At 38.0% G+C, this 25,150-nt stretch overlaps 2 protein-coding genes across 4 annotated transcripts in view; one reads left to right on the top strand and one right to left on the bottom strand.

Moving 5' to 3' along the window:
* LOC101888135 (uncharacterized) overlaps positions 1 to 25,150 on the bottom strand; it is a 95,670-nt gene that overhangs the window by 28,616 nt on the left and 41,904 nt on the right. The window lies entirely within an intron of this gene.
* On the top strand, positions 20,161 to 21,472 carry LOC101887965 (calaxin-like). Its single transcript, XM_005184323.4, has 3 exons — positions 20,161 to 20,652; positions 20,950 to 21,057; positions 21,154 to 21,472. The coding sequence occupies exons 1-3, from the start codon at positions 20,290 to 20,292 to the stop codon at positions 21,361 to 21,363; spliced, it is 681 nt and encodes a 226-aa protein (XP_005184380.1). The 5' UTR covers positions 20,161 to 20,289; the 3' UTR covers positions 21,364 to 21,472.

Raw genomic sequence — 25,150 nt, 5'->3', positions numbered from 1 at the left:
CCTGCAATGTTCTCCTTTCAATATTAGAATAGAATGTGGCTGCGATTAGATTAAGTTAGATTAGTTTCAGTACTACACCCGAGCGAAGCGGTTGTATTCTTTTCTCACTTCACTATGCTCCAGTCGAGCCGGTTATTGAACATAATTGGCTATCGAAGAGAGAGATTGGATTTTATTCTCATTTACATTGGTCCTTCGAGCCGGATCGAGAATTGAAACCACATCCAAAGAATAAGGTTATTCTTTCTTTGCTGACATTTTATATTTGGTACTTCGAGCCAAATACTAGGGAATAGAGTTGACATTCGAAGAGGGAGATTGGATTCTATTCTCATTTACAGGGCTATAATTTAAATATTTTGTAAAGAGATCAGTCCTTTTTCACATTTCTTTTCACCACAAAACTCTCTACTAGAGAAGAGAACATGTGTAAACTATCATCAGTACCTTTTACAGAAGCAAACATTTATCACTTGGTCCAATTACCAAGGTAATCGCAAGTAATAATACGATTACAACTTTCTTTATTTGATGTCCCTTCTTCCTTAAATATGAACGTAGTACAGCTGGCAAAACATTTACCAAACATTTTGTCATTTTTACTGCCTTTAGAGGGTATACGAGTCAAGGTAGAATATATAATCTAAAGGTGAGAATACATAAAACGCTTTTCCGAATGACTTAAGCCATCGGCTGGCTTCTTCGCAGAGGTAAAGAAATTATTTCCCATTGTGCGCCATATCTCTTCAAAGAAATGTTAAGTGATTCGACGGCATATCTTTGTGACCTGTTTGCCTTCTTACCTGTCTGTTTGTCTGTCGTCTCTCAGACTGGCAGGAAAAGAAAAAAACCGCCAGCAGATGCTCTTCGCCGCCAACCACAATAACAACAGTTTAACCTTTTTTTTTGTCAACATAACACTTAACCTTTACATTTGAGCCAGGTTTATACCAGTTTTTCAAATTTTCTTCTCCTTTGTATCACAGATAGCTGACATTAAGGAAGTGTTTAAGACACCAGAAAAAAAGAAAAGAAAATAACACAAATCGAAATTTTTCACAGAAAGGCTCATCTTCAGGGCAAGAAAAAAATGGCTTTAAGTGCTGGTAACGACATTTCACGGTGTCAAACAAACAACCTCAACTGGGTTCATAACTGCAAAAATTTTTGATTATGAATTGTTTCGGCGGCAAGGAAAAGGAAAAAGCTGAAATCATAAAAGTTAAGACGTGGGAGGAAGGCTGAAAACCTCCTCTTTGTTTATCAAGTTAATAATTTCAATTTGGTATTGTTATTTAATATTCTTCGAAGGTGGGGGTGAAAGTTCAGGTGCTAAGGTTAAAATAGGTGTTGCGTATTTTTTTCTTTTCTTTTGATTTGAATTGACGGTTGATAGAGTCACAATTGACATTTGGGAATTTAAATAAATTTGTAATATTTCTTTCGTGGAAAATCCCTTAAGGTGCAGGTACATGGAACGCCTTTTTACTGGCTTTAGTCAAGGGCTGGCTTTTTTTGGTAAGAGAATAATAAAGTATTAGATTGTCTTAGTTCGATTGTGGGCCATAATTTATACTTGGTCACTCTATGAGTCTTGGTTCATACAGCTTACATTTATACGGCAACCCTGTTTCGAACTGCGTCTAACTTCACGCGTTGTGTAAATTACTGAAGTAAATTTAAAAAAAAAAATGGGAAGAAAACGAGGGCAAACCAATGTCGAAGTGAGAAATTTAATAATTAAACCATAAATCGGTTAGTGAGATATCTGAGATTGTTAATAGAAGCCGATCTACAGTTCAGTACATCATAAAACGGTTCAAAACAGATGAAGGTGTAGAAAATAAGTCAAAAACGGCAAATAATAAAATACTTACCTTGAGTGATGAGAAATATATTTTTTTACGGGAGATCAAAAAGGCTCCATTTTTGAGTGTAGCGAAGCTTGCAAAAATTGCTGAAAAGGCTTTGAGAAAAGCATGTTGCCCTCAAACAATAAAGGTGGGAATACATAAAGCGCTTATCTGACTGGCTTAAGTCATCGGCTGGCTTCTTCGGAAATGAACAAAGGAGCCTTGGACCAAAATCAAACTAAGTCCACCTAAAACTCCTTTGTTCATCTATGAAGAAGCCAGTCAGATAAGCGATTTATGTATTCCCATACTGCATAAGTCCAATTACAATGTCAGAAAAGAACTAGACATAAACCTCTAATCAGCAAGCGAGAACAAGAAGTAAGATTGTGATTTGCCAAGGAGCACATATCAGAAGATTTTTAATTTTTTGAAGAATGTACTGTTCACGGACGAGAGCAAATTCAATCTTTTTGGTCTGGTTCAGATGGCAGACCTTATGTATGGAGAAAGACAAAGGTAAGCGCTCCTTGCCAAAAATATGAAGCCTACAGTGTAGTACGGTGGTGGTTCAATAATGGTGTGGAGTTCATTTTCAGCCTTTGGACCTGGTGTATTGCATTTTGTTGAGGGTACTATGGATAAGACTATGTACCTTAACATTTTGAAAGAAAGTTTACCACTCTCTAAGGAAAAGCTCGGCTTGGTGAAGATTGTTATTTTTTATCAAGACAATAATCCGAAACACAAGGCTAATAAAGTGCGGTTATGGGTGCAATATAATTGTCCCCAAAGAGCTAGACATAAACCTCTAATCAGCAAGCGAAATCAAGAAATAAGATTGCGATTAGCCAAGGAGCACCTAACAAAAGATTTTTCATTTTTTTTTGAAGAATGGGTTGTTCACGGACGAGAGTAAAATCAACATTTTTGGTTTGATTCAGATGCCAGACCTTATATATGGAGAAAGGTAAAGGCAAGCGCTCTTTGCCAAAAATATGAAGCCTACAGTGAAGCACGGTGGTAGGTCAGTAATGGTGTGGGGTTCATTTTCAGTCACTGGACCTGGTGTATTGCATTTTATTAAGGGTATTATGGATCAGACTGAGTACCTTAACATTTTGAAAGAAAGTTTGCCACTCTCTAAGGAAAAGCTCGGCCTTGGCGAAGATTGTTATTTTTATCAAGACAATGATCAGAAACACAGGGCTTGCGGTCATGGCTGCTATATAATTTTGCCTATGTCATGGGTACACCACCCCAGAATCCATACATAAACCTCATAGAGAATTTATGGAGCTAGCCTTTGGACCTGGTGTATTGCATTTTATTGAGGGTATTATGGATCAGACTATGTAAATTAACATTTTGAAAGAAAGTTTGCCACTCTCTAAGGAAAAGCTCGGCCTTGGCGAAGATTGTTACACAAGGCTCATAAAGTGCGATCATGGCTGCTATATAATTGTCCCCACATCATGGATACAGACATAAACCTCAGAGAATTTATGAAGCTAGCGTTTGGACCTGTTGTATTGCATTTTATTGAGGGTATTATGCATCAGACTGTGAACCTTAAAATTTTGAAAGATAGTTTGCTACTCTCTAAGGAAAAGCTCGGCCTTGGCGAAGATTGTTATTTTCATCAAGACAATGATCCGAAACACAAGGCTTATAAAGAGCGGTCATGGCTGCTATATAATTGTCCCCACGTCATGGAGACAGACATGAACCTCATAGAGAATTTATGGAACTAGCCTTTGGACCTGGTGTATTACAGTTTTTGAGGGTATTATGGATCAGACTATGTGCCTTAACATTTTGAAAGAAAGTTTGCCACTCTCTAACGAAAAGCTCGACCTTGGCGAAGATTATTATTTTTATCAAGACAATGATCCGAAACACAAGGCTTGCGGTCATGGCTGATATATAATTCTGCCCACGTCATGGATAGAGACATAACCTTATCAAGAATTTATGGATCTAGCCTTTAGACCAATTGCATTTTGTTGAGGGCATTATGGATCAGACTATGTACCTTAACGTTTTGAAAGAAAGTTTGCCACTCTGTAAGGAAAATCTCGGTCTGGGCAAAGATTATTATTTTTATCAAGACAATGATCCGAAACACAAGACTTATAAAGTGCGATCATGACTGCTATATAATTGTCCCCACGTTATGGATACACCAGCCCAGAGTCCAGACATAAACCTCATCGAGAATTTATGGAGCTAGCCTTTGGACCTGGTGTATTGCAATTTGGTTGAGGGTATTATGGATCAGACTGTGTAACTTAACATTTTTAAAGAAAGTTTGCCACTCTCTAGAGAAAAGTTCGTCCTTGTTGAAGATTATTATTTTTATCAAGACAATGATCCGAAACACAAGGCTTATAAAGTGCGGTCATGGCTGCTATATAATTGTCCTCACGTCATGGATACACATATAAACCTCATCGAGAATTTATGGATCTAGCCTTTGGACCTGGTATATTGCATTTTTTTGAGGATATTATGGATCAGACTATTAACCTTAACATTTTGAAAGAAAGTGTGCCACTCTGTAAGGAAAAGCTTGGCCTTGGCAAAGATTATTATTTTTATCAAGACAATGATCCGAAACACAAGGCTTGTGGTCATGGCTGCTATATAATTGTCCCCACGTCATGGATACAGACATAGACATCATCGAGAATTTATGGAGTTAGCCTTTGGACCTGGTGTATTGCATTTTGTTGAGGTCATTATGGATCAGACTGTGTTTCTTAACATTTTGAAAGAGAGTTTGCCACTCTCTAAGGAAAAGCTCGGCATTGGCGAACATTATTATTTTTATCAAGACAATGCTGCGAAACACAAGGCTTATAAAGTGCGGTCATGGCTGTTATATAATTGTCACCACGTCATGGATATAGATATAAACCTCATAGAGAATTTATGGAGCTAGCCTTTGGACCTGGTGTATTGCATTTTATTGAGGGTATTATGGATCAGACTGTGTTCCTTAACATTTTGAAAGAAAGTTTGCCACTCTCTAATGAAAAGCTCGGCTTTGGCGAAGGTTATTATTTTTATCCAGACAACAATCCGAAACACAAGGCTTATAAAGTGCGGTCATGGGTACTGTATAATTGTCCTCACGTCATGGATACAGACATAAACCTCATAGAGAATTTATGGATCTAGCCTTTGGACCTGGTGTATTGCATTTTATTGAGGGTGTTATGAATCAGACTGTCTACCTTAACATTTCGAATGAAAGTTTGCCACTCTCTAAGGAAGTGATCGGCCTTGGCGTAGATTATTATTTTTATCAAGAAAATGATCCGAAACAAAAGGTTTATAAAGTGCGGTCATGGCTGCTATATAACTGTTCCCACGTCATGGATACACCAGCCCATAGCCCAGACATAAACCCCATAGAGAATTTATGAAGCTATCTCGTTGGAAAAAACCGCAAGCATACCATATCTTCCAAAGAAGATTTGAAGAAAACTTTGTTGGAAGAATGGCAAAAAATTTGAAGCTAGCTTTTGCGAAAGACTTGTTAAAACTATGCCAAATAGGCTAAAAAGTAAGGGAATGCATAAAAAATATGAATGTCTATAAATAGACATTCCCTTGGTTATACCAAATTCGTACTACTGTAAACGTATTAGTCTAAACAATATGGGCGTTGTCTTAACAATTATGACCTTCGGTATTTTGGAGTAGCAAAATATTTCAATCGAATTTTATTAACCACCAAAATGCCATCATCCCATTATCAACTTCAATCGAAAAATAAATAAAAAATTGTTAATTCGATTAAAAAAAATTAAATCATCAATTCAATGATTGATTTAAGGTTTGACTTCGAAATTTCAATTTCGTTTATCTATTGCCGCATTGAGATATGATGCATTGAGCCAAAATAAAATCCAAAATTTCCCACATCATTGAGCAGTTTGATGATTTCAGACAGAGCAGCATCAACATAAAAATAGTTTATGTTTGATGACTTGCAAATTGATTTTTAATTGTGATAAATATATTTGGCAAAAAAACGTTAATTTCCTGCTATGGAAGATGAGCTGAATAAATGATGAAAAAAAAACAGATATTCTGAAGAGAAGATACTTTTAGCCGGGAAAATATTGAAAAATGAGCTCGGGGTAAAACCATTGAAATTCCAGAAAAAAAGTGCAAGAACTTACACCGCAGCAGAAAGAAAATAGACCCAAAAGAGCTAAAGAGTTGCTTGGCTTGGCCGAAAGTGGAGAACTGCCAAATCTGGTCTTCTCCGTTGAGAAAACATTCGTTGTCCAGCAGCACAATGATCCTGTTTACTTGCCAAAGAGGTCAGCTGAAAATGTGCACCTTAGGGAGGCCACTGAACTCATGGTGATGGTGTGTGGGCGCCATAACACCCGATGGTCGCTCTCCGCTCATATTAATCGAACGTGGCATCAGAATAAATGCCGAATATTATCGTGAAAATATTCTGGAGGGTGTATTAAAGCTCTAGGCACGCAAACATTTTGGCCGCAGACCTTGGACGTCCCCGACCATAGCTCAGCACCATCGCACTCAGCACGCGCCATCCAAGAATGGTTACAAAATGAGGTTCCTCGCTTCATTCCCAGCGCAACAAATGGCCACCAAAATCTCCGGATAGCAATCCGTTAGACTATTGTATCTGGAGTATTTTGGATAACAAGGTTGGCACTAAAAAATATCAAGGTGTCGATCAAGCAAGCACTTCGCCTTGAATGGGCCAAAATACCGCAGAGCAACATTTGGGCAACGTGTGACGGATTCATTGGCCGTTTTGAGGCCAGAATGCGTGCCAAGGGTCACCAAATCGAAGCTTATTCTTAAATTTGACGCTATTTCTGACATGTTTTGCTTTTCTTGGTTAATGAGAATAAAATCCAATCTCCCTCTTCGATTGTCAACTCCACTTTCTAGTATTCGGCTCGAAGTACCAAATATAAAATTACTCGGCGAAGAAAGGGAATTAAGATCCGAAGACTTAAAAGGCCAACTCTCAAGTACTGAAAAATCGAAGTGGAAAAGAAAGGAAGATGTCCTAGCCACGTGGAAACGGAACACGACAGAAGTCAATGATGAACGCTGTTCGTCAGCGAGATGAAGAAGAAAAAGAATGTCCTTTGACGATGCTGCAACAAAACAGATTCTTAAAGATGCTCAAGTTTTCAGGAAGAAGAAGTCGTCAAATGGAAGTAGTCCAGCTTGATAAGCTGTCCAAGGTCTGTAAGATGGCTCTGACAGAGAAATATCACACCATTGTTGGCAGAAAGACAACGACATATGAAGGGAATTCCGCCTGGAAATAGAAGCAGGCAGAGCCGAATGGAAAGATGGAGGAGATTCCTAAGTGCTATTGCATAACTTCTTTTTTTTTACAAATTCAATCTCCCTCTTCGATTGTCAACTCCACTTTCTAGTATTCGACTCGAAGTACCAAACATAAAATGTGAGAAAAGAAAAAAACAAACTTATTCTTTGGATATAGTTTCAATTTTCGATTCGGCTCGAAATACTAGTGTAAATGAGAATATAATCCAATCTCCCTCTTCGATTGCCAATTCTATTCTAGAACCCGCTCGACAGGATCATTGTAAAATGAGAAAATAATACAACCGCTTCGCTTGGCTGCAGATTCAATTTTAGTTTTTATTTAAAAATATGTTCCTGAAGTACTACAGAGACTAATCTAAGGGTGGAAATACATAAAGCGTATATTTGGCTGACTTAAGTTATCGGCTGGCTTCTTCGTCGATGAACAAAGGAGTTTTAGGTTGATTTAGTGCGATTTTTGCCCTAGGCTCCATTGTTCATTTCCGAAGAAACTAGCCGCTGACTTAAGCCAGTCCAAAAAGCGTGTTATGTATTCTCACCCTAACTTAAGCTAATCGCAGCAACACAATTATTCTTATCTATGCTAATATTAAATGGAGAACATTGCAGGATTGCTTGTCATTTCATTCAAGTGGTCTTGTACATCTTCTGAGCGCATCGATATCTGTGCGTGTGGGCCATAACCTTTATTATCTCACACATTAAAGTATGTGTCGGCGCTCAATATCACCGAGTTATTCACATCTGATATTTTATGGCGGCTGGGAAATATGTAATTTGAGAATATTTATTTTTTGCTGCCAGATTTTCCAAGCACCTCAACCCCGCTCAAAAGCATGTACAAAGTATTTTTTACAAAGGGTGTAAACATTTCGACCCAGGTCGAACTTGGCACCAATGTTACTGGTCCTCACTTTATTCATTTAATGCATCATCATCACATGTCTTCCCTATCAAAACTATGTCTCACATGACAACCTTGAAATTGTGAATCGGGACAAAGCGAATTGAGATAATTAAGCAATTTTGCGAATCGAAAAAGATAAAATAACTTTATTCATTCATAAAAGTCATTAGCGTCGAAACCAAAAAAATTGATACCCTGCGGAAAGAAATCATCGATAAATGCATTGATCAATCGATATATTCACACAATGTGGCTGGTTAGTTTTATTTTCATCAGGGCAAGGCGAAGAAATTTCTCACTGTTTGCTGGCTCCTTATCTAATTTATGTCGATGGCGATCAGCAGATGGCATCGCTAACTTTAACACCTTTATTTGCATACGCGGCCGAAGATCAGAGTCATGGGGCAGCCAGCCAGCCAGGCATCCATCCATCTCTCCCACCGTCTACATCCTCAGCTTGGCTGAGGATTGAGTTGTTGCCATTAAATTGTTGTTGTCACTATTTTGATGCAACAACAATCATTTCTTATTATTGTCACAATATAACAACACAACCTTAAATGATAAATTAAAGAAGTTGGGGGGTGAGAGAGAGAGGTAGAGACAGAGTTAGACGACAAATAAACGAACAGTCGGACCTCCACAACCCACAACAAATGTCAAAGAAAAAGATGCAAAAAACTTTGGTTTTCCAACAGGTTTTGTGAGTAGAGATCATGCGAAATAAGCTGCAAAAGGGAGGGCAGGTAGAAGAGGGCCACAAACAAATAGTAAAACAAAAAAAAAAAAAAAACATTATTTAGACAACAATAAAATACATCTCCCTCGTTCGCTGCACACAATTGACGGCTATCTAAATAGGAAGTCCCACAAAACATTGAAAACCGTCAATGAACGAGACCAGCCACCAACAATCCAGCCATTCAAATGACATCAACTTCCTCTAGGCCACCCCCGCCAAGCCTATACCGTCTCGATGGAAAGATGTTACTGTGGGTCTTGTCGGCAATTGCAAAATGATAACCAAATCAAATGGCTGGAAATTTGTCGTCTCATACAACGGAGGTAAGAGATGCATTTGAGGTGATAGTGGCATATTTGCCGTTATCTTATCTCGGAGTTGAATCCCATGGAACGGCCAAAGCCCAATGAGATTCATTCATATAATGTTCTGGAAAAACGTATATAAATCGATCAGAAAATGAAGGGAGAATAGAAGCGAAAAACTTTTACAATTGTACCTTTATCATGGGAGGACCGTAGAGTAACTGAAACAGAGCGTGATAAGTTCGCAGTGAGAATATCAGAAAATACCGGCAAAAACGAAAGAATTGTAGTAGAAGACCCTATTACTGAAGTTGACTTACTCGGGGAGGAAAAATAATCAAGACCCGAAGACTTGAAAGGGCAGCTCTCAAGCACTGAAGAATCGAAGTGGAAAAGAAAGCAAGAAGTCCTAGCCACGTGGAAATGGAACACGACAGAAGTCAATGAAGAACGCTGTTCGTCAGCGAGATGAAGGAAAAATAATGACCTCTGACGATGCTGGAATAAAACAGATTCTTAAAGATGCTCAAGTTTTCAGGAAGAAGAAGCTGTCAAATGGAAGTAGTGCAGCTTGATAAGCTGTCCAAGATCTGTAAGATGGCTTTGCCAGAAAAATATCACACCATTGGTTGCAGAAAGAGGACAACATATGAAGAAAATTCAGCCTGGAAATAGAAGCAGGCAGAGCCGGTGCAAAAAGTAAATAATTGGAGTAGAAGACCCTATTACTGAAGTTGAATTACTCGGGGAAGAAATATAATCAAGACCCGAAGAACAGCCCTCAAGCACTCAAGAATTGAAGTGAAAAAGAAAGTATAGGATTGGGTATCGTCAGCAAGATGAAGACGAAAAATGGATGACCATATACTACCCTGAAATAAAAAAATCCTGAAAGGACAGCCCTCAAGCACTGAATAATTGAAGTGGAAAAGAACGTGAAGGATGGAGTATCGTCAGCGAGATGAAGACGAAAAATTGATGGCCTTCTACGACGCTGGAATAAAAAGACCCTGAAAAAAGCTCTAGTTTGTCAAATGAAAGTAGTGCAGCCTGCAAAGAGGGAAATCGGAGTGGTAAGAAATTATTTACACTTACAACGCTGGCACGATAAGTTGTCCAAGGCTCTGCCAGAGAAATATCACACCATTGGATGCAAAAAGAGGACAACATATGAAGAGAATTCAGCCGGGAAATAGAAGCAGGAAGAGGCGGATGGACAGATGGAGGAGATTCCTAAGTGATATTGCATAACTTCTTTCTTTTTACACCAAATTAGGAAAATAGGCGCAAAAAGTAAAGAATTGGAGTAGAAGACCCTATTACCGAAGTTGAAGCACTGGGGGATGAAGCAGAATAAAGTCCCAAAGACTTGAAAGGACAGATCTCAAGCACTGAAGAATAGAAGTGGAAAAGAAAGTGAAGCATAAACGATCGTCAGCGAGATGAAGCCGAAAAATGGATGGCCATTTACGACACTGGAATAAAAAGATTCTGAAAGAAGTTCCAGGTTTCAGGAAGTAGAAGCTTGCGAAAGGTAAATCAGAGTGGTAGGAAATTATGTACACTTACACGCCAAAGAAATACACCATTGGCTGCTGAAGATGACGACATATGAAGAGATTTCAACAAAAAGTAAAGAATTGGAGTAGAAGACCCTATTACTGAAGACCCTATATATGAAGAGAATCCGGATAACATGGACCGAAATTGAACTAAGTTAACCTATAGGTGAGAATACAGAAAACGCTTTTTTTGACTGGATTAAGTCATCGGTTGGCTTCATCGGAAAAGAACAAAGGAGCTTAGGGCAAAAAATCGAACTAAGTCAACCAAAAACTCCTTTATTCCTCTGCGAAGAAGCCAGTCGATGACTTAAGCCAAAGACAAAAGAGACTTTTATGTATTCTCACCTTAAAACTACTAAGTGTGAGGATGGGAGAGCATGAAATAGACATAAATAAAGGAGCCGAAAAAACAGCACTCTTACAACATTCTTAAATTGGAAAACGTCCAGATCTTCGATAGAGGGAAGAAAGAAAACAAAAGATACACACTAGAAAGCCTACGAATACAACAGAGGATATCAAAATCGATAAATACAAAAGAAGACAAAGAATTTATAACATTTTTATGTTCAAATATTAGAAGACTTCTCAAAACTCTCCTTAAAAAATAGCAGCTCGGCATCGTTAACCTTCAATTGTTTTGGAATTATGGCTCTTTAACGTTGGTGATGATGATGTAGGTAGAGGAGAGCCACAAAAAATTATGTTCAATCATAGAAGTTCTTTCAGCTACTCACATTTACCCGGTGCTCTACTGCTCTTTTCTCGTTACTGGCTGCCAGCCTGCCAATCAAACGAACGAACGAACGAACATCTGCATGAGGTGTTAAATATCAGTTCAAGACTGCCAAAAAAAACGTTGCTAAAGAAAACAATAACACCAAGAGATCGGAATATGGTTTCCCAAAGTGGTGACGTGTAAGGGGGGGGGATGGGGAGAGAGAGAGGAAACTTGCAACAAAAGATTGAAAAGTTCATGTTGTGGCAACTCAAAACCACAGCAAAAACAAATCAAGTTCTTAACATTTTAATAAAGGTTTGCATCCAATCGCAAAGAAAAAATGTAGAATCGTTCAACAAAAATCTAAAGAATAACAAATTTTGGTAAATGTTTGTTTTTTTGGGCAGAGAACTAGAACCCTTGGCTCCTTACCAAGAAAAAAACGCACTACCCCATCCAGCGGATGTTCTGAACCATTACAGCTACCGACAACGGCCATAACAAATTGCCGTTTAACTTTGGCCAAAAAACCAAAACAAAGTAATTTGGGGCCTCACATGGCCTGCCGGCCGCCCGCTGTCAAAGAACAACCAGAAATTATGCTTAACAACGCATTTGGCAAGTTGCCTCGGGTTGCAAGTTACTTGCTGCTGCTGCTGCCACCGGCTGCTTTGCAACCAATGACCTCAAAATCTATTAGCATGTCTGGCCATAAAAACCAAAACCAAAAAAATCGTAAAAGACAAAAAAACTACGCCCAAAAAAAATCTCGGTAAACAACAGCCAATACCACCAAAGTTCAGTAGGAGCTGGGGTCTCTCGCTTACCAATTAAAAATGCCGTTGCTCGGCTGTGTAAATTCTTGACCAGAAATTAATGTCAGAAAACTGTGAAGCATGAGTTTAAATCAACAGCTGCCAATTTGTTTTGTTACTTCAATGGCTGTGGTTGTAGCTGCTTTGACGTACTGGCCACCAGAAGCACAGTTCTGCACACACTTTGGAAGCTCGTTTTTTTATGGACAAAACATTTTACGAGTTCAAAAGGTCATTTATCTGACCGTCTAGCAGTTATGGCTGGTCTGTCTGTCTGTCTGCCGACCAGCCAGTCTTTCCGCCTATCGCCGGATCTTTTTGAAGGCAATTCGCCAAATTTGTGGAAAATGATCGACAGGCGTTGTTAGTTGCTTGTGCCGTTCTTGGATATAAGAACAGAATGTTTTTTAGTTGAGATCCCAGGGGGGTGCTACCTTAAAACGCTACCTTAAAACGTCATATGTGAATTTGTTCTGGTGAGAATACATATAGAGTTTTTTTAGCTGGCATAAAGGTGAGAATACATAAAAATCTTCTTTTTTGGATTGACTTCTCTGGAAAAGAACAAAGGAGCATAGGGCCAAAATCGAACAAAGTCAACCTAAATTTCCTTTGTTCCTATACGAAGAAGCCAGCCGATGACTTAAGCCAGTCAAGAAAAGAATTTTATGTATTCTCACTTGGAGTCACCGGCTGGCTCTAAGGTGAGCGTAGGGTTAACAGGAATAAATTATGGGCCGAAATTGAACATTGTAAACCTAAAACTCCTTTTGTTTTTATATCCTCAGCCATGTGGCTTTCGTGCCTCATCGAAATAGCGGTTATTGACCCTAGGACATTTGGAGTTAATCTAGCGATGTTCGTTCGTCTGCATGGCTGGCCGGTGCGCAAGTTATGATACGAAATATTTGTATCAAACCAATGTAAAATATTGTTCTGCTTTTCTCTCTAAATTCTGATAATTATTACGCACATATATCCATGCTCTCAGTAGATGTACAAGACCACTTGAATGATATATCAAAGAGGCCCTGCAATGTTCTCCATTCAATATTAGAATATATAAGAATAATTGTGTGGCTGCGATTAGGTTAAGTTAGATTAGTTTCAGTAGTACTTAAGGAACATATTTTTTAAATAAAAACTAGAATTGAATCTACACCCAAGCGAAATGGTTGGATTCTCTTCTCAATAACATTGGTCCTTCGAGCCGGATAAATAATAGATTTGACAAACGAAAAGCAGGCTCTTGAATTGAATCAACACCCAAGCGAGGCGGTATTTTTTTTTAATTATTTTACATTGCTCCAGTCGAGACGAATAGAAATAGAATAATTGACAATCGAAGAGGGAGATCGGATTCGCTTTTCAATATTAAAAAAATTGATCCTCCGAGTAGGATCCAGAATAGAATTGACAATCGAAGAGTGAGATTGGATTTCTTACTTAAGGAAAATATTTTTAAATAAAAACTAGAATTGAATCTACACCCAAGCGAAATGGTTGGATTCTCTTCTCAATAACATTGGTCCTTCGAGCCGGATAAAGAATAGATTTGACAAACGAAAAGCAGGCTCTAGAATTGAATCTACACCCAAGCGAGGTGGTTGTATTTTTTCTCATTATTTTACATTGCTCCAACTGAATGGAGAATAGGGTTGACAATCGAAGAGTGAGATTGGATTCTATATTCATTATAATTTATACTTTATACTTCTATAAACATAACATATTTTATAAATATGGTAGATATAGGACCATCCCTCCTGGTACCTCCACCACAAAGGATCGAAGTTTTTACATTGCTCCTGTCCAGCCGAATAGAAATAGAATAGTTGACATTCGAAGAGGGAGATTGGATTCAGTTCTCATTATTAAAAAACATTGATCCTCCGAGCAGGATCCAGAATAGAATTGACAATTGAAGAGTGAGATTGGATTCCATATTCATTATAATTTACAATTGGTACATCGCAATACTTCTATTAACATAACATCTTTTATAAAGATGGTGGAGATCTGATCATTCCTTCTGGTACCTTTCTCAGAAAGGATCGAAGTTTTTACATTGCTCCTGTCGAGCCGAATAGAAATAGAATAGTTGACAATCGAAGAGTGAGATTGGATTCGGTTTTCATTATTAAAAACATTGATCCTCCGAGCAGGATCCAGAATAGAATTGACAATCAAAGAGTGAGATTGGATTCCATAGTCATTATAAATTACAATTGGTACATCACAATACTTCTATCAACATAACATATTTTATAAAGATGGGAGAGGTTGGGCCATTCCTTCTGGTACTTTGCCCCACAAAGGATCGAAGTTTTGAATAACTAAAATGATCATAAAATCCGAAATAAGCATCCAGTTCTTTTCATATTTCACACAACCCATAATTTCCACTAATACAAGATCTGCTGTGAAGATGGAATATATCGCTCCAATCCTTCTGGTACCTCTCCCACGAAGGGTCAACATTTTGAATATCCATGAAGCTCATAAAACGCGAAATTAATATCCGATTCCCTTCAGACTTGACATATCTCAATATTTCAATCAACACAAGATATTTTATAAAGGTTGTAGAAATCGGAAAATATTTCCACATTTTCCAAAAATTTGCAAATATCTCATATGAAGTACAGTAAGTAGTCGATATAGTCCAAATCTGTCACGTAGTCCAATATTTTTATCAGTCTTAGGTTAGACACGAATAGTGCAATATTGTCCAACTGCTTCGGAACCTCTCCCATAAAGGGTCAACAGTGTGAATAATCATAATTCAAGGCTGGGGGTATAATTGTGTCGGCAAAACCGACTGATACTATTTTACCTTGTTTTACGAAAAAACCAGCAAATAAATTGAACCAAAAAAAAAAACAAATCTGAATTTTGTTATAATATATATATATATATATATATATATATATATATATATATATATATATATATATATATATATATATATATATATATATATATATAATCTCACACTCGATATTAGCATCAGTGTGGTAATTGTTAATAATTTGCAATGGACCGAAATTAATACGGTATGGCAAAATTTTTATTTGCGGACTTTCTTTTATTTATGGCCGAACAATTTGAGATTTATTTTGAAATTTGAATTCAAAACTGGATTGAAAACGAAAAAAAAAAAAAAAAATCCAGCGAACAACGTTATTCAAAATGTTAATTGCTATAATTGATATTGCGAACTGAGATATTTATGTAAATCACGAGCACAGTGGAGCCTTTTTTACTGGCTTAAGTGAGAAAAAGTTTTAGCTTGACTTAGTTAAATGTCGGCCCATAACTTATATTTGTTCACCCTATGCTCCTTTAGGTGAGAATACAAAAAACGCTTTTTTTGACTGGCTAAAGCCGTCGGCTGGCTTCCTATGGATGGATCTTTATGTGGGGAAGGTAGCAGAAGCAATGGTCCGATCTCTACAATCGTGAATTAGAGATCTTGTGTTGATGAAAATACTGAGATGTGCCAAGTCTGGAATGGAATCGGATGTTAATTTCGCGTTTTATGAGCTTCAGGCATATTCAAAATTTTGACCCTTTGTGTGAGAGGTACCAGAAGGAGTGGTCCGATCTGCACCATCTTTGTAACAAATCTTGTGTTTATAAAAATATTGAGATGTGCCAAATCTGAATGGAATCGGATATTAATTTGGGGGTTTTATGAGCTTCACGGATATTCAAAATTTTGATCCTTTGTGGGGGAGGTATCAGAAGGAGTGGTCCGATCTCCACCATATTTACAAGATTTCTTGTATTGATGGAAATATTGAGATGTGCCAAATCTGGGATGAATCGGATGTTAATTTGCCGTTTTATTAGCTTCATGGATATTCAATATTTTGACCCCTTGTGGGGGAGGTACCAGAATAAATGGTCCGATCTCTACCATCTTTACACCAGGACTTGGGCTAATAAAAATATTGTGATGTGTGAGATATGAAGAGAACCGGATGCTTTTTTTCGGATTTTATAAGAGTTATAATTATTTACAATTTTGACCCTTTGTGGGGAAGGTACCAGAAGAAATGGTCCGATCTCTACCATTTTTACAACAGATCTTGTGTTGATGGAAATATTAAGATGTTCAAAATCTGAATAGAATCGGATATTAATTTGCGGTTTTTATGAGCTTCATGGATATTCAAAATTTTGACCCTTTGTGGGGGAGATACCAGAAGAAATGGTCCGATCTCTACCATCTTTACACCAGGCCTTGGGTTAATAAAAATATTGTGATGTGTGAAATATGAAGAGAACCGGATGCTTATTTCGGATTTTATGACCGTTTTGGTTATTCAAAACTTTGACCCTTTGTGTGGGAGGTACGAGAAGGAATGGTCCGATCTCTACCATCGTGTATAAGAGATCTTGTGTCAATGGGAATATTGACATGTGCCAAGTTTCAATGGAATCGGATGTTAATTTCGCGTTTTATTTGCTTCATGGATATTCCAAATTTTGACCCTTTGTGGGGGAGGTACCAGAAGAAACGTTCCGATCTCTACCATCTTTACACCACACCTTGGGTTAATAAAAATATTGTGATGTGTTAAATATGAAGAGAACCGGATGCTTATTTCGGATTTTATGATCATTTTGGTTATTCAACTTCGACCCTTTGTGGGGGAGGTACCAGAAGAAATGGTCCGATCTCTACCATTTTTACAACAGATCTTGTGTTGATGACAATATTGAGATGTGCCAAATCTGAATGGAATCGGATATTAATTTGGGTGTTTTATGAGCTTCATGGTTATTCAAAATTTTGACCCTTTGTGGGGGAGGTACCAGAAGAAATTGTCCGATCTCTTCCACCTTTACACCACACCTTGGGTCAATAAAAAAATTGTGATGTGTGAAATATGAAGAGAACGGGAGGCATATTTCGGATTTTATGATCGTTTTGGTTATTCAAAACTTTGACTCTTTGTGGGGGAGGTACCAGAAGGAGTGGTCCGATCTCTACCATTTTTACAACAAATCTTGTGTTGATAAAAATATTGAGATGTGCCAAGTCTGAATGGAAGCGGATGGTTTTTTGGCGTTTTATTAGATTCATGAATATTCAAAATTTTGACCCTTTGTGGGGAAGGTACCAGAAGGAATGGTCCGAACCCTACCATTTTTACAACAGATCTTGTGTTGATGGAAATACAGAGATGTGCCAAGTCTGGAATGGAATCGGGTGTTAATTTCGCGTTTTATGAGCTTCATGGACATTTAAAATTTTGACCCTTTGTGGGGGAGGTATCAGAAGGAGTGGGCGGATCTCTACCATTTTTACAACAGATCTTGTGTTGATGGAAATAATGAGATGTGTAAAGTCTGAATAGAATTGGATATTAATTTGGGGTTTTTATGAGCTTCACGTGTATTCAAAATTTTCTACCCTTTGTGGGGGAGGTACCAGAAGGAGTGGTCCGACCCTACCATCTTTACAACAGATCTTGTGTTGATGGAAATATTGAGATGTGCCAAGTCTGGGATGGAATCGGATGTTAATTTGTCGTTTTATGAGCTTCATGGATATTCAAAATTTTGACCCTTTGTGGGGGAGGATCAGAAGGAGTGGGCCAATATATTCCATCTTAACACCAGACCTTGGGTTAATACAATTATTGTGCTGTGTGAAATATGAAGAGAACCGGATGCTTATTTCGGATTTTAAGATCGTTTTGGTTATTCAAAACTTTAACTCTTTGTGGGGGAGGTACCAGAAAAAATGGTCCGATCTGCACCATCTTTACAACAGATCTTGTGATGATGAAAATACTGAGATGTGCCAAGTCTGAATGGAATCGAATGTTAATTTGGGGTCTTTGTAAGCTTCATGGATATTCAAAATTTTGACCCTTTGTGGGTGAGGTACCAGAAGGAGTAGACCGATATTGCCAATTTTCGCACCAGACATAGCACTGACGCAAATATTAGGATTTGCAACGTTTGGCCAAAATCGGATTATCCTTTCTCTTTCTATGCAGAAAATATATATTTTTTGAAAATTTCGACCATTTGTGTTGGAGGTACCAGAAGGAGTGGATCGATATATTCCATATTCACACCAGACCTTGGGTTAATAAAATTATTGGGATGTGTAAAATTTGAAGACAATTGGACGCTTATATCACATTTTATGAGAGTTGTAATTATTTAAAATTTTGAACCTTTGTGGGGGAGGTACTTGAAGGAGTGGACCGATATTGTCCATTTTCGCATTTTCGACCTAGCACTGACGCAAATATTAGGATTTGCAAAGTTTGGCAAAATCGGATTATCTTTTCTCTTTCTGTGCAGTAAAATATTTTTTTTTTTTTGCAAATTTCGACCTTGTGTGGTGGAGGTACCAGAAGGAGTGGACCGATATTGCCCATCTCCGAACTTCATATAAGTTTGATAATAATATTACGCTGCACAGAGTTTGAAGCAAATCGCATACTCCCTTTGAGAGTTATCGTGGGCACGAGTCAGCCAGCCAAACAGACAGACAGAAGGACGGACGAACGAACATCCCTAGATCGACTCCAAATGTCCTGAAATGGATTTGGTCCAAAGAGACCTAGGGTCGAAAACCATAATTCCAATGAGGCACGTTTTGGCCGTATCAAATGAAAGATATGTACCCTCTCTAGCCGTATGGCCTGGCTAGCCCCTATGGCTGGTATAAAAATACAGTATGAGCAATTTTTTCCAATCCTGGAAACTCTCCCTCTCTCTCTATCTTTCTCTCCCTCTCTTGCAAACAGAGACTTGCAGCATATAAACTTGCCAAACAAAATGATCGTGTTTACTTGCCAAAGAGGTCAGCTGAAAATATGCACCTTCGATTGGCCACCAGAACTCAAGCGCCGGCCATGGCGATGGTGTGGGTGTGGGCCGCCATAACACTCGAGGATCGCTCTCCGCTCGTATTAATCGACCGTGGCATCAGATTAAATGCCGAATATTATCGCGAAAATATTCTGGAGGTTGTATTAAAGCCTTGGGCACGCAAACATTTTGGCCGTAGACATTGGACATTCCCGACCATAAATCAGCAACATCGCACTCAGAACGCGCCATTCAAAAATGGTTACAAAGTAAGGTTCCTCGCTTCATTTCACAATGGTCACCAAAATTTCCGGATACCAATCCGTTGGACGACTATTGTGTCTGGAGTATTTTAGAAAGCAAGGTTGGCACTACAAAAAATACCAAAGTGTCGATAACCTCAAGCTAGCGCTTTGCCGGGAATGGCCCAAAATACCACAGACCGCAACATTCGGGCAGCGTGTGACGGTTTCATTGGCCGTTTGAAGGCCATAATTCATGTCAAAGGTGCCCAATTCGAACAAATCTAAACTTATTCTAAAATTCGATGCTATTTCCGATATTTTTTGCTTTCATTCAATGAAATTAAAAAAAAAATGTAAAAATTATGGCATTTGACTTTGTTGCAGTTTTTTTTTTAACTCACCCTGTATACCCTCTCTAGCCGTATGGCTGAGGGTATAATAAAGAGAATAGTCCGAAAAAGGAATAGTCCGAAAATTGCCAAAATGAGCATTTTTTCTATTCCTTGACTCTCTCTCTCTCACTCTCTTTCGCCCTCTTGCAAACAGAGATTTGCTGCGAGGAAATTTGCCTCTCTCTCCCTCTCTCTCTTGCAAACAGAGACTGGCTGCGAGTAAATTTGCCTAACATAAATTTGGACAATGAGAGCTTTTCGAGGCCCAGGAAAAATATGTCCATCCACAAATCTTGAATGATATACCCGCACTCATGATTCTGGAAGGCCCAAGCACTAGGAGGCCATTCTCTCCCGTCTGACGTTTCGGAAAAAAATCCCCTTTTACATTTTTGTTTTACCTCACAGACATTCAGGCGGCCTTGCAATTTACTTCTTTTTTTATTTTCAAAAGAATCTCCAATATTCCACACATTGTTGTCGTTGTCATCGTACTTGTTGTTGTTGTTGCTGCTGCTGTTGTTGTGATTGCCTTTGGCCATGTACAAACTTGATGCCACCTTGGACGATGTCCAAAATACCCGTTTCAATAACATTTACCGCGACCTAATCAAACAAATGTCAAAACAGACCCAGTTCACCGAAATGGAGGTTCAGAGCATTCTAATGGTCTATCACAAATTCGTCTTGGCCAATGGGCCCAAGGCCAGGTCGATGACTGTCAAGCAATTCAATCAACTATTTTCCGTACTCTTCAAGGTCTATGATTTGCAAATCATTGAAAGGATTTTGTTGTTGATAACATCGGATTTGAAGAAGGAAGTTGATCCGGTGGCCTGGGTGAGGTTGTTTGCGGTGTTTATGTCGCACAAATTGGAGGAGCGTATGAAGTTTACTTTTCAGGTGAGAGTGTTAAGGGGGACAGGGAGAAGGGGAAGGAGGAGGGGGAAGGGGGAAGGGAGAAGGCGAAATGGGAAGGGAGAAGGCGAAATGGGAAGGGAGAAGGCGAAAGAGGAAGGGAGAAGGCGAAATGGGAAGGGAGAAGGCGAAAGGGGAAGGGAGAAGGCGAAATGGGAAGGGAGAAGGCGAAATGGGAAGAGAGAAGGCGAAAGGGGAAGGGAGAAGGTGAAATGGGAAGAGAGAAGCGGAAAGTGGGATTGAAATTTTTAATTTATCCTTAAATTTTTCCCTTTTTTTCAGATCTACAATGTGGGCAACACGGGGTCCCTGAATCGGGAAATTGTCACCCTGGCCGTGGAGAAATTCTTCACAGGCGAAGATGAGGATGAAGTGAATGAACTGAGATCGGTATTCCGTAATACATTTTTGATTTCAAAATAATCTAACCCTTTCCCACCACTCCTCCTCCCCCACTCCTTCTTCCCCCTTCTCTTTCCCCCACAGGACATGGTGGAGTTGCTCTTCAAGAAATTCGATGTCGACAAGGATGGCGTCATCTCCTACGACGACTATGCCACTGTCGTCTCGGCTCAACCAATGCTGTTGGAGTTTTTGGGTCAATGCTTTCCCAATGTGGACGGCATGACGGTGATTGGCTACTGCGCCAACATCATGTCCCAGATATCGTTTCCCAAAGCCGATATTGAGGAATGATGATGGCGGCTGATTAATTGCTTTCCGATTAGAATTTGTCATTCAAGTGTTGTTGGTGTTGTTGTGGTTTTTGTTGTTGCAAAACAATAAACCGATATCTCTGTTGGCAGCTGTTGGGATTTTATTACGTGTCGTGGGGCACTAATGGTGTCAATTTTTGTTTTTCTTTGACAGAAAATTAATTGGGATTTTGAAAGAAATAAAAAATCTGGAAAATGAATCAATGTTTGGCATCCAGGAGGTCATTTGATGAATTGATTGATGGTCGCTTGGGAAATATTTGGCCAAACGAAATCTGGAGAAATAATTGCCTCGGTCCAAAACTGCAGGAAAGTAGTTTTTTTCCGATTTTCTCTTTAGGATATTGAAAAAATAGGAAAAATCTGTAGGTTCTTGAAGGTTCGGGAACAGGGCAAATATAGGGAATGACCCTCAAAATCTTCGAAAAATCGACATTTTTGATAGGCGTCAACATTTCATAGACTATTATTCCCCTCCCCTTTCCCTCCCGCCTCAACATAAAAAATTACTCTACAAATCCCACTTGCCTTACGCATTAACCCCTTCTACCCAGTCAATTTGGTTTTTTGGTTAAATAATTTTTGGTGCCCCGTGATTAATCAACAACAACAACAAAAACCCAGCCATCTGTCGCCCTGTCACCCCACAAAAAACCGCATTGGCCCGTGGTAAATTTGGAAAAAAACGATGCCAAGAAGTGCAGACGTTGTTACTTTGACGTAATTGTTTTTTTTTGGTTTTTTTTATTGTTGTTGCTTTGAGTTTTCGTTTTTTTTTTTCAGTTTGCCACCAAAAACTATGTCACGATGTTGATAGGCATTACATTGTTGTTGCCCCCCTCCCCCCATCTGCCAGGCTGACTATTTTACTATCGGCTCTATCGTCATCTGGCAGAGCAGATGAATGCATTTTGGCCTAAAACGCCATGGCATGGCAAATAATTAATTTTCCCCACATTACGACGAACTTTCTTTGTTGGCGGTTAGGCAAGAAATGCTCACAAATAAAAGCCGAAGACGAAGAAGAAGTGGCAGACAAAAAAAAAAAACAGCTAACAATGTGACAGAGATACTTTTTGTGAAGCCGTTATCAGATGATTACCACACGGCTCGTTGGAGGTGGGAAATTTCCAATTTTTTTTTGTTCGTCTTGTCTTTGAAGAGTAGGTGGCATAATGGCTAGGTGTAAAAAAGGTTGATCTGTGAGGTACTGGTGGTAGGTGGAGGGACAGGTGTAGTTTAAGAAAAAAATTAGAAAAAAAAAAAATCTATTAAATCAGGAATTTTGATTTTTTAAGACTTTTTTTAAATGGATTTTTGCGGATTTTTTTTTCAAGTTGGATCATCATCTTGGATTTTTTAAAGAATAATTTTTCAAGACCCATCTCCAACCTTATTTTTTGCACGAAATATTTTTGAAAGCCTATTACCAATTAGATTTGTTTAGAATATTTTTTAAAGGCTGATAACTAACGAGGATTTATGGGAGAATAATTTTTCAAGGCCTGTCATCATTGAGGATTTTTTTCAGCCTGGATTTTTATAATGACTACTATTTAAGACCCATCACTAGCGTGATTTTTTAGGACACAATGTGGATTTTTTTAAGGATTTTTTTGAGGAATTTTTTTTAAATTTTTTTTTGAATTTTTTTTTGAATTTTTTTTTTGAATTTTTTTTTTGAAATTTTTTTTTTGGAAATTTTTTTTAAAGCCTATCATAGCCCTTGTTGCTCTTATCTGAAACTATTTTTTTACCCTCCATCATTCTATGCAGGGTATATTAGCTTTGTCATTCCGTTTGTAACTCCTCGAAATATTCATAATAGACCCCACAAAGTATATATATTCAGGATCAGCGTATTCTAAGACGATCTAGCTATTTCCGTCCGTCTGTGGAAATCACTCTAGCTTCCGAACGAATTGAAAATTTTTAATACATGCATAGTGTACCAATAGGCAGGTTAAGTTCGTAAATGGTCCATGTCGGTCCACGTTTTCGCAGAGACCTCCATATATCTATACCTCCCGATATTCGGAATTTTCATGATTTTACCGGCATTATTTACCGGAATTAATACAAATTTCATATTTAAAATTCGTAGAGGGGACTACAGCCTATGACAAAAAATTTTGTATGCAGGTCGACGTCTTCGTATAGCCTCCCGATATTCGGTATTTTGATTATTTTAGCGGCATTATTTACCGGAATTATTTCAAATTTCATATTTAAAGTTCGCAATGGGTTATACAACCTTTGTCAGAAACATTCGTATGCAGGTCCACGTTTTCGTATAGACCCCCATATAGCGGTACCTCCCGACATTCAGTATTTTTATTATTTTAGCGGCATTATTCATGGGAATCATTTCAAATTTCGCATGGAAGATCTTAATGAGCACTACAACATATGGCAAAAAAAATCGTTTGCAGGTCCACGTCTTCGTATAGCCCCCATATGACGTTACCTCCCGAAACTCGGTATTTTTATGATATATTCACCGAATTTGTTTTAAATTTGGTATTTGAAGTTCGCAATGGGTACTACAGCCTATGACAAAAAAAAAAATAGTTTTCGTATATCTCCCATATAACGGTTTTCATTTAAGTGTTAGTTTCCGGAAGTTTTTTAAATTTTTCAAGTTCGTCTCGGCCGAATTTAGCTGCTTTTTTACCTGTTAATGTACTCGTACGATTCAAGCCCTATCACTAATTGGAACATTTTATTCATTCCTTTTTCAAGGGCTATTGCCAAGGTGGATCTTAAAAACAAAATATTTTTTCAAGGCCAAGTTGATTTCTTGGATAATATTTTTCGGAAGATTTTGGAGAATATTTTTGCCAAGATTTAACACCAATGTAGACTTTTTAATTACATTTTTTAAGGCCCTTAGCCAATTTTAATTTTTTATTATTTTTTTCATGGGCTCTCACCAATGAGGATTTTTAAAGAATATTTTTGAAGATTTATCTTGGCCTCTCGCCAACGTGGACTTTTAAATGAATATTTTTTTTAAACCCATGGCCAACAAGAATTTTTTTATAACTTTTTTTCAAGGGCTTTCACCGTCAGGTATTATTAATGAATATTTTTTTTAAGGCCCATCTCCAAGGTGGATTCTTTAAGAATTTCATCTAGTCCTCTCGCCAACGTGGCATTTTAAAGGTTATTTCTTGAAAAAATTTTTCGGAAGATTTAAGAAAAAAAAAAAAAATATTTATATTTGCCAAGACCTTTCACCATTGTGGGTTTATTAATGAATATTTTTCCAAGGCACATCGGCAACCTGGAATTTTAATTCCACCATCTTAATGGTGGATTTTCTAAGAAATTTTGAAGGCCTCTCGCCAAAGTGGAATGAATATGTTTTTTAAGTCCTATGAAAACTCAGATTTTTTAATTTTTTTGCAAGGGTGATCACCGATGGAGATTTTTAAATAATATTTTCCAAGGCCTATCCCCAATGTGGATTCTTTGAGAATTTTATTTTCTAGACCCTTTTTCTAACTTGGCTTTTATGGGATTATTTTTTTAAACAAACTTCAAAAAGATAATAAACCAACAAAAATAATATCTAAAAAATCAGAGCCTTAAAATTTTTTTCTTAAACAAGTAAAAAAGCTGTAAGCCGAACTTTGAATACCCTCCACCATTTGGAACAATTTTGGCAATTTTCAAAAAATTAAAAAAAAAAAAAATAAAAAATACACTCCGTTAAAAAATCTGTTATAATCTTAAAAATACCGAATGTAGCCGTCATATTAGGG

Source organism: Musca domestica, unplaced genomic scaffold (assembly GCF_030504385.1).
Source record: "Musca domestica strain aabys unplaced genomic scaffold, Musca_domestica.polishedcontigs.V.1.1 180, whole genome shotgun sequence".
NCBI lineage: Eukaryota > Metazoa > Arthropoda > Insecta > Diptera > Muscidae > Musca > Musca domestica.
This window is presented reverse-complemented; position numbering and strand designations above follow the sequence as displayed.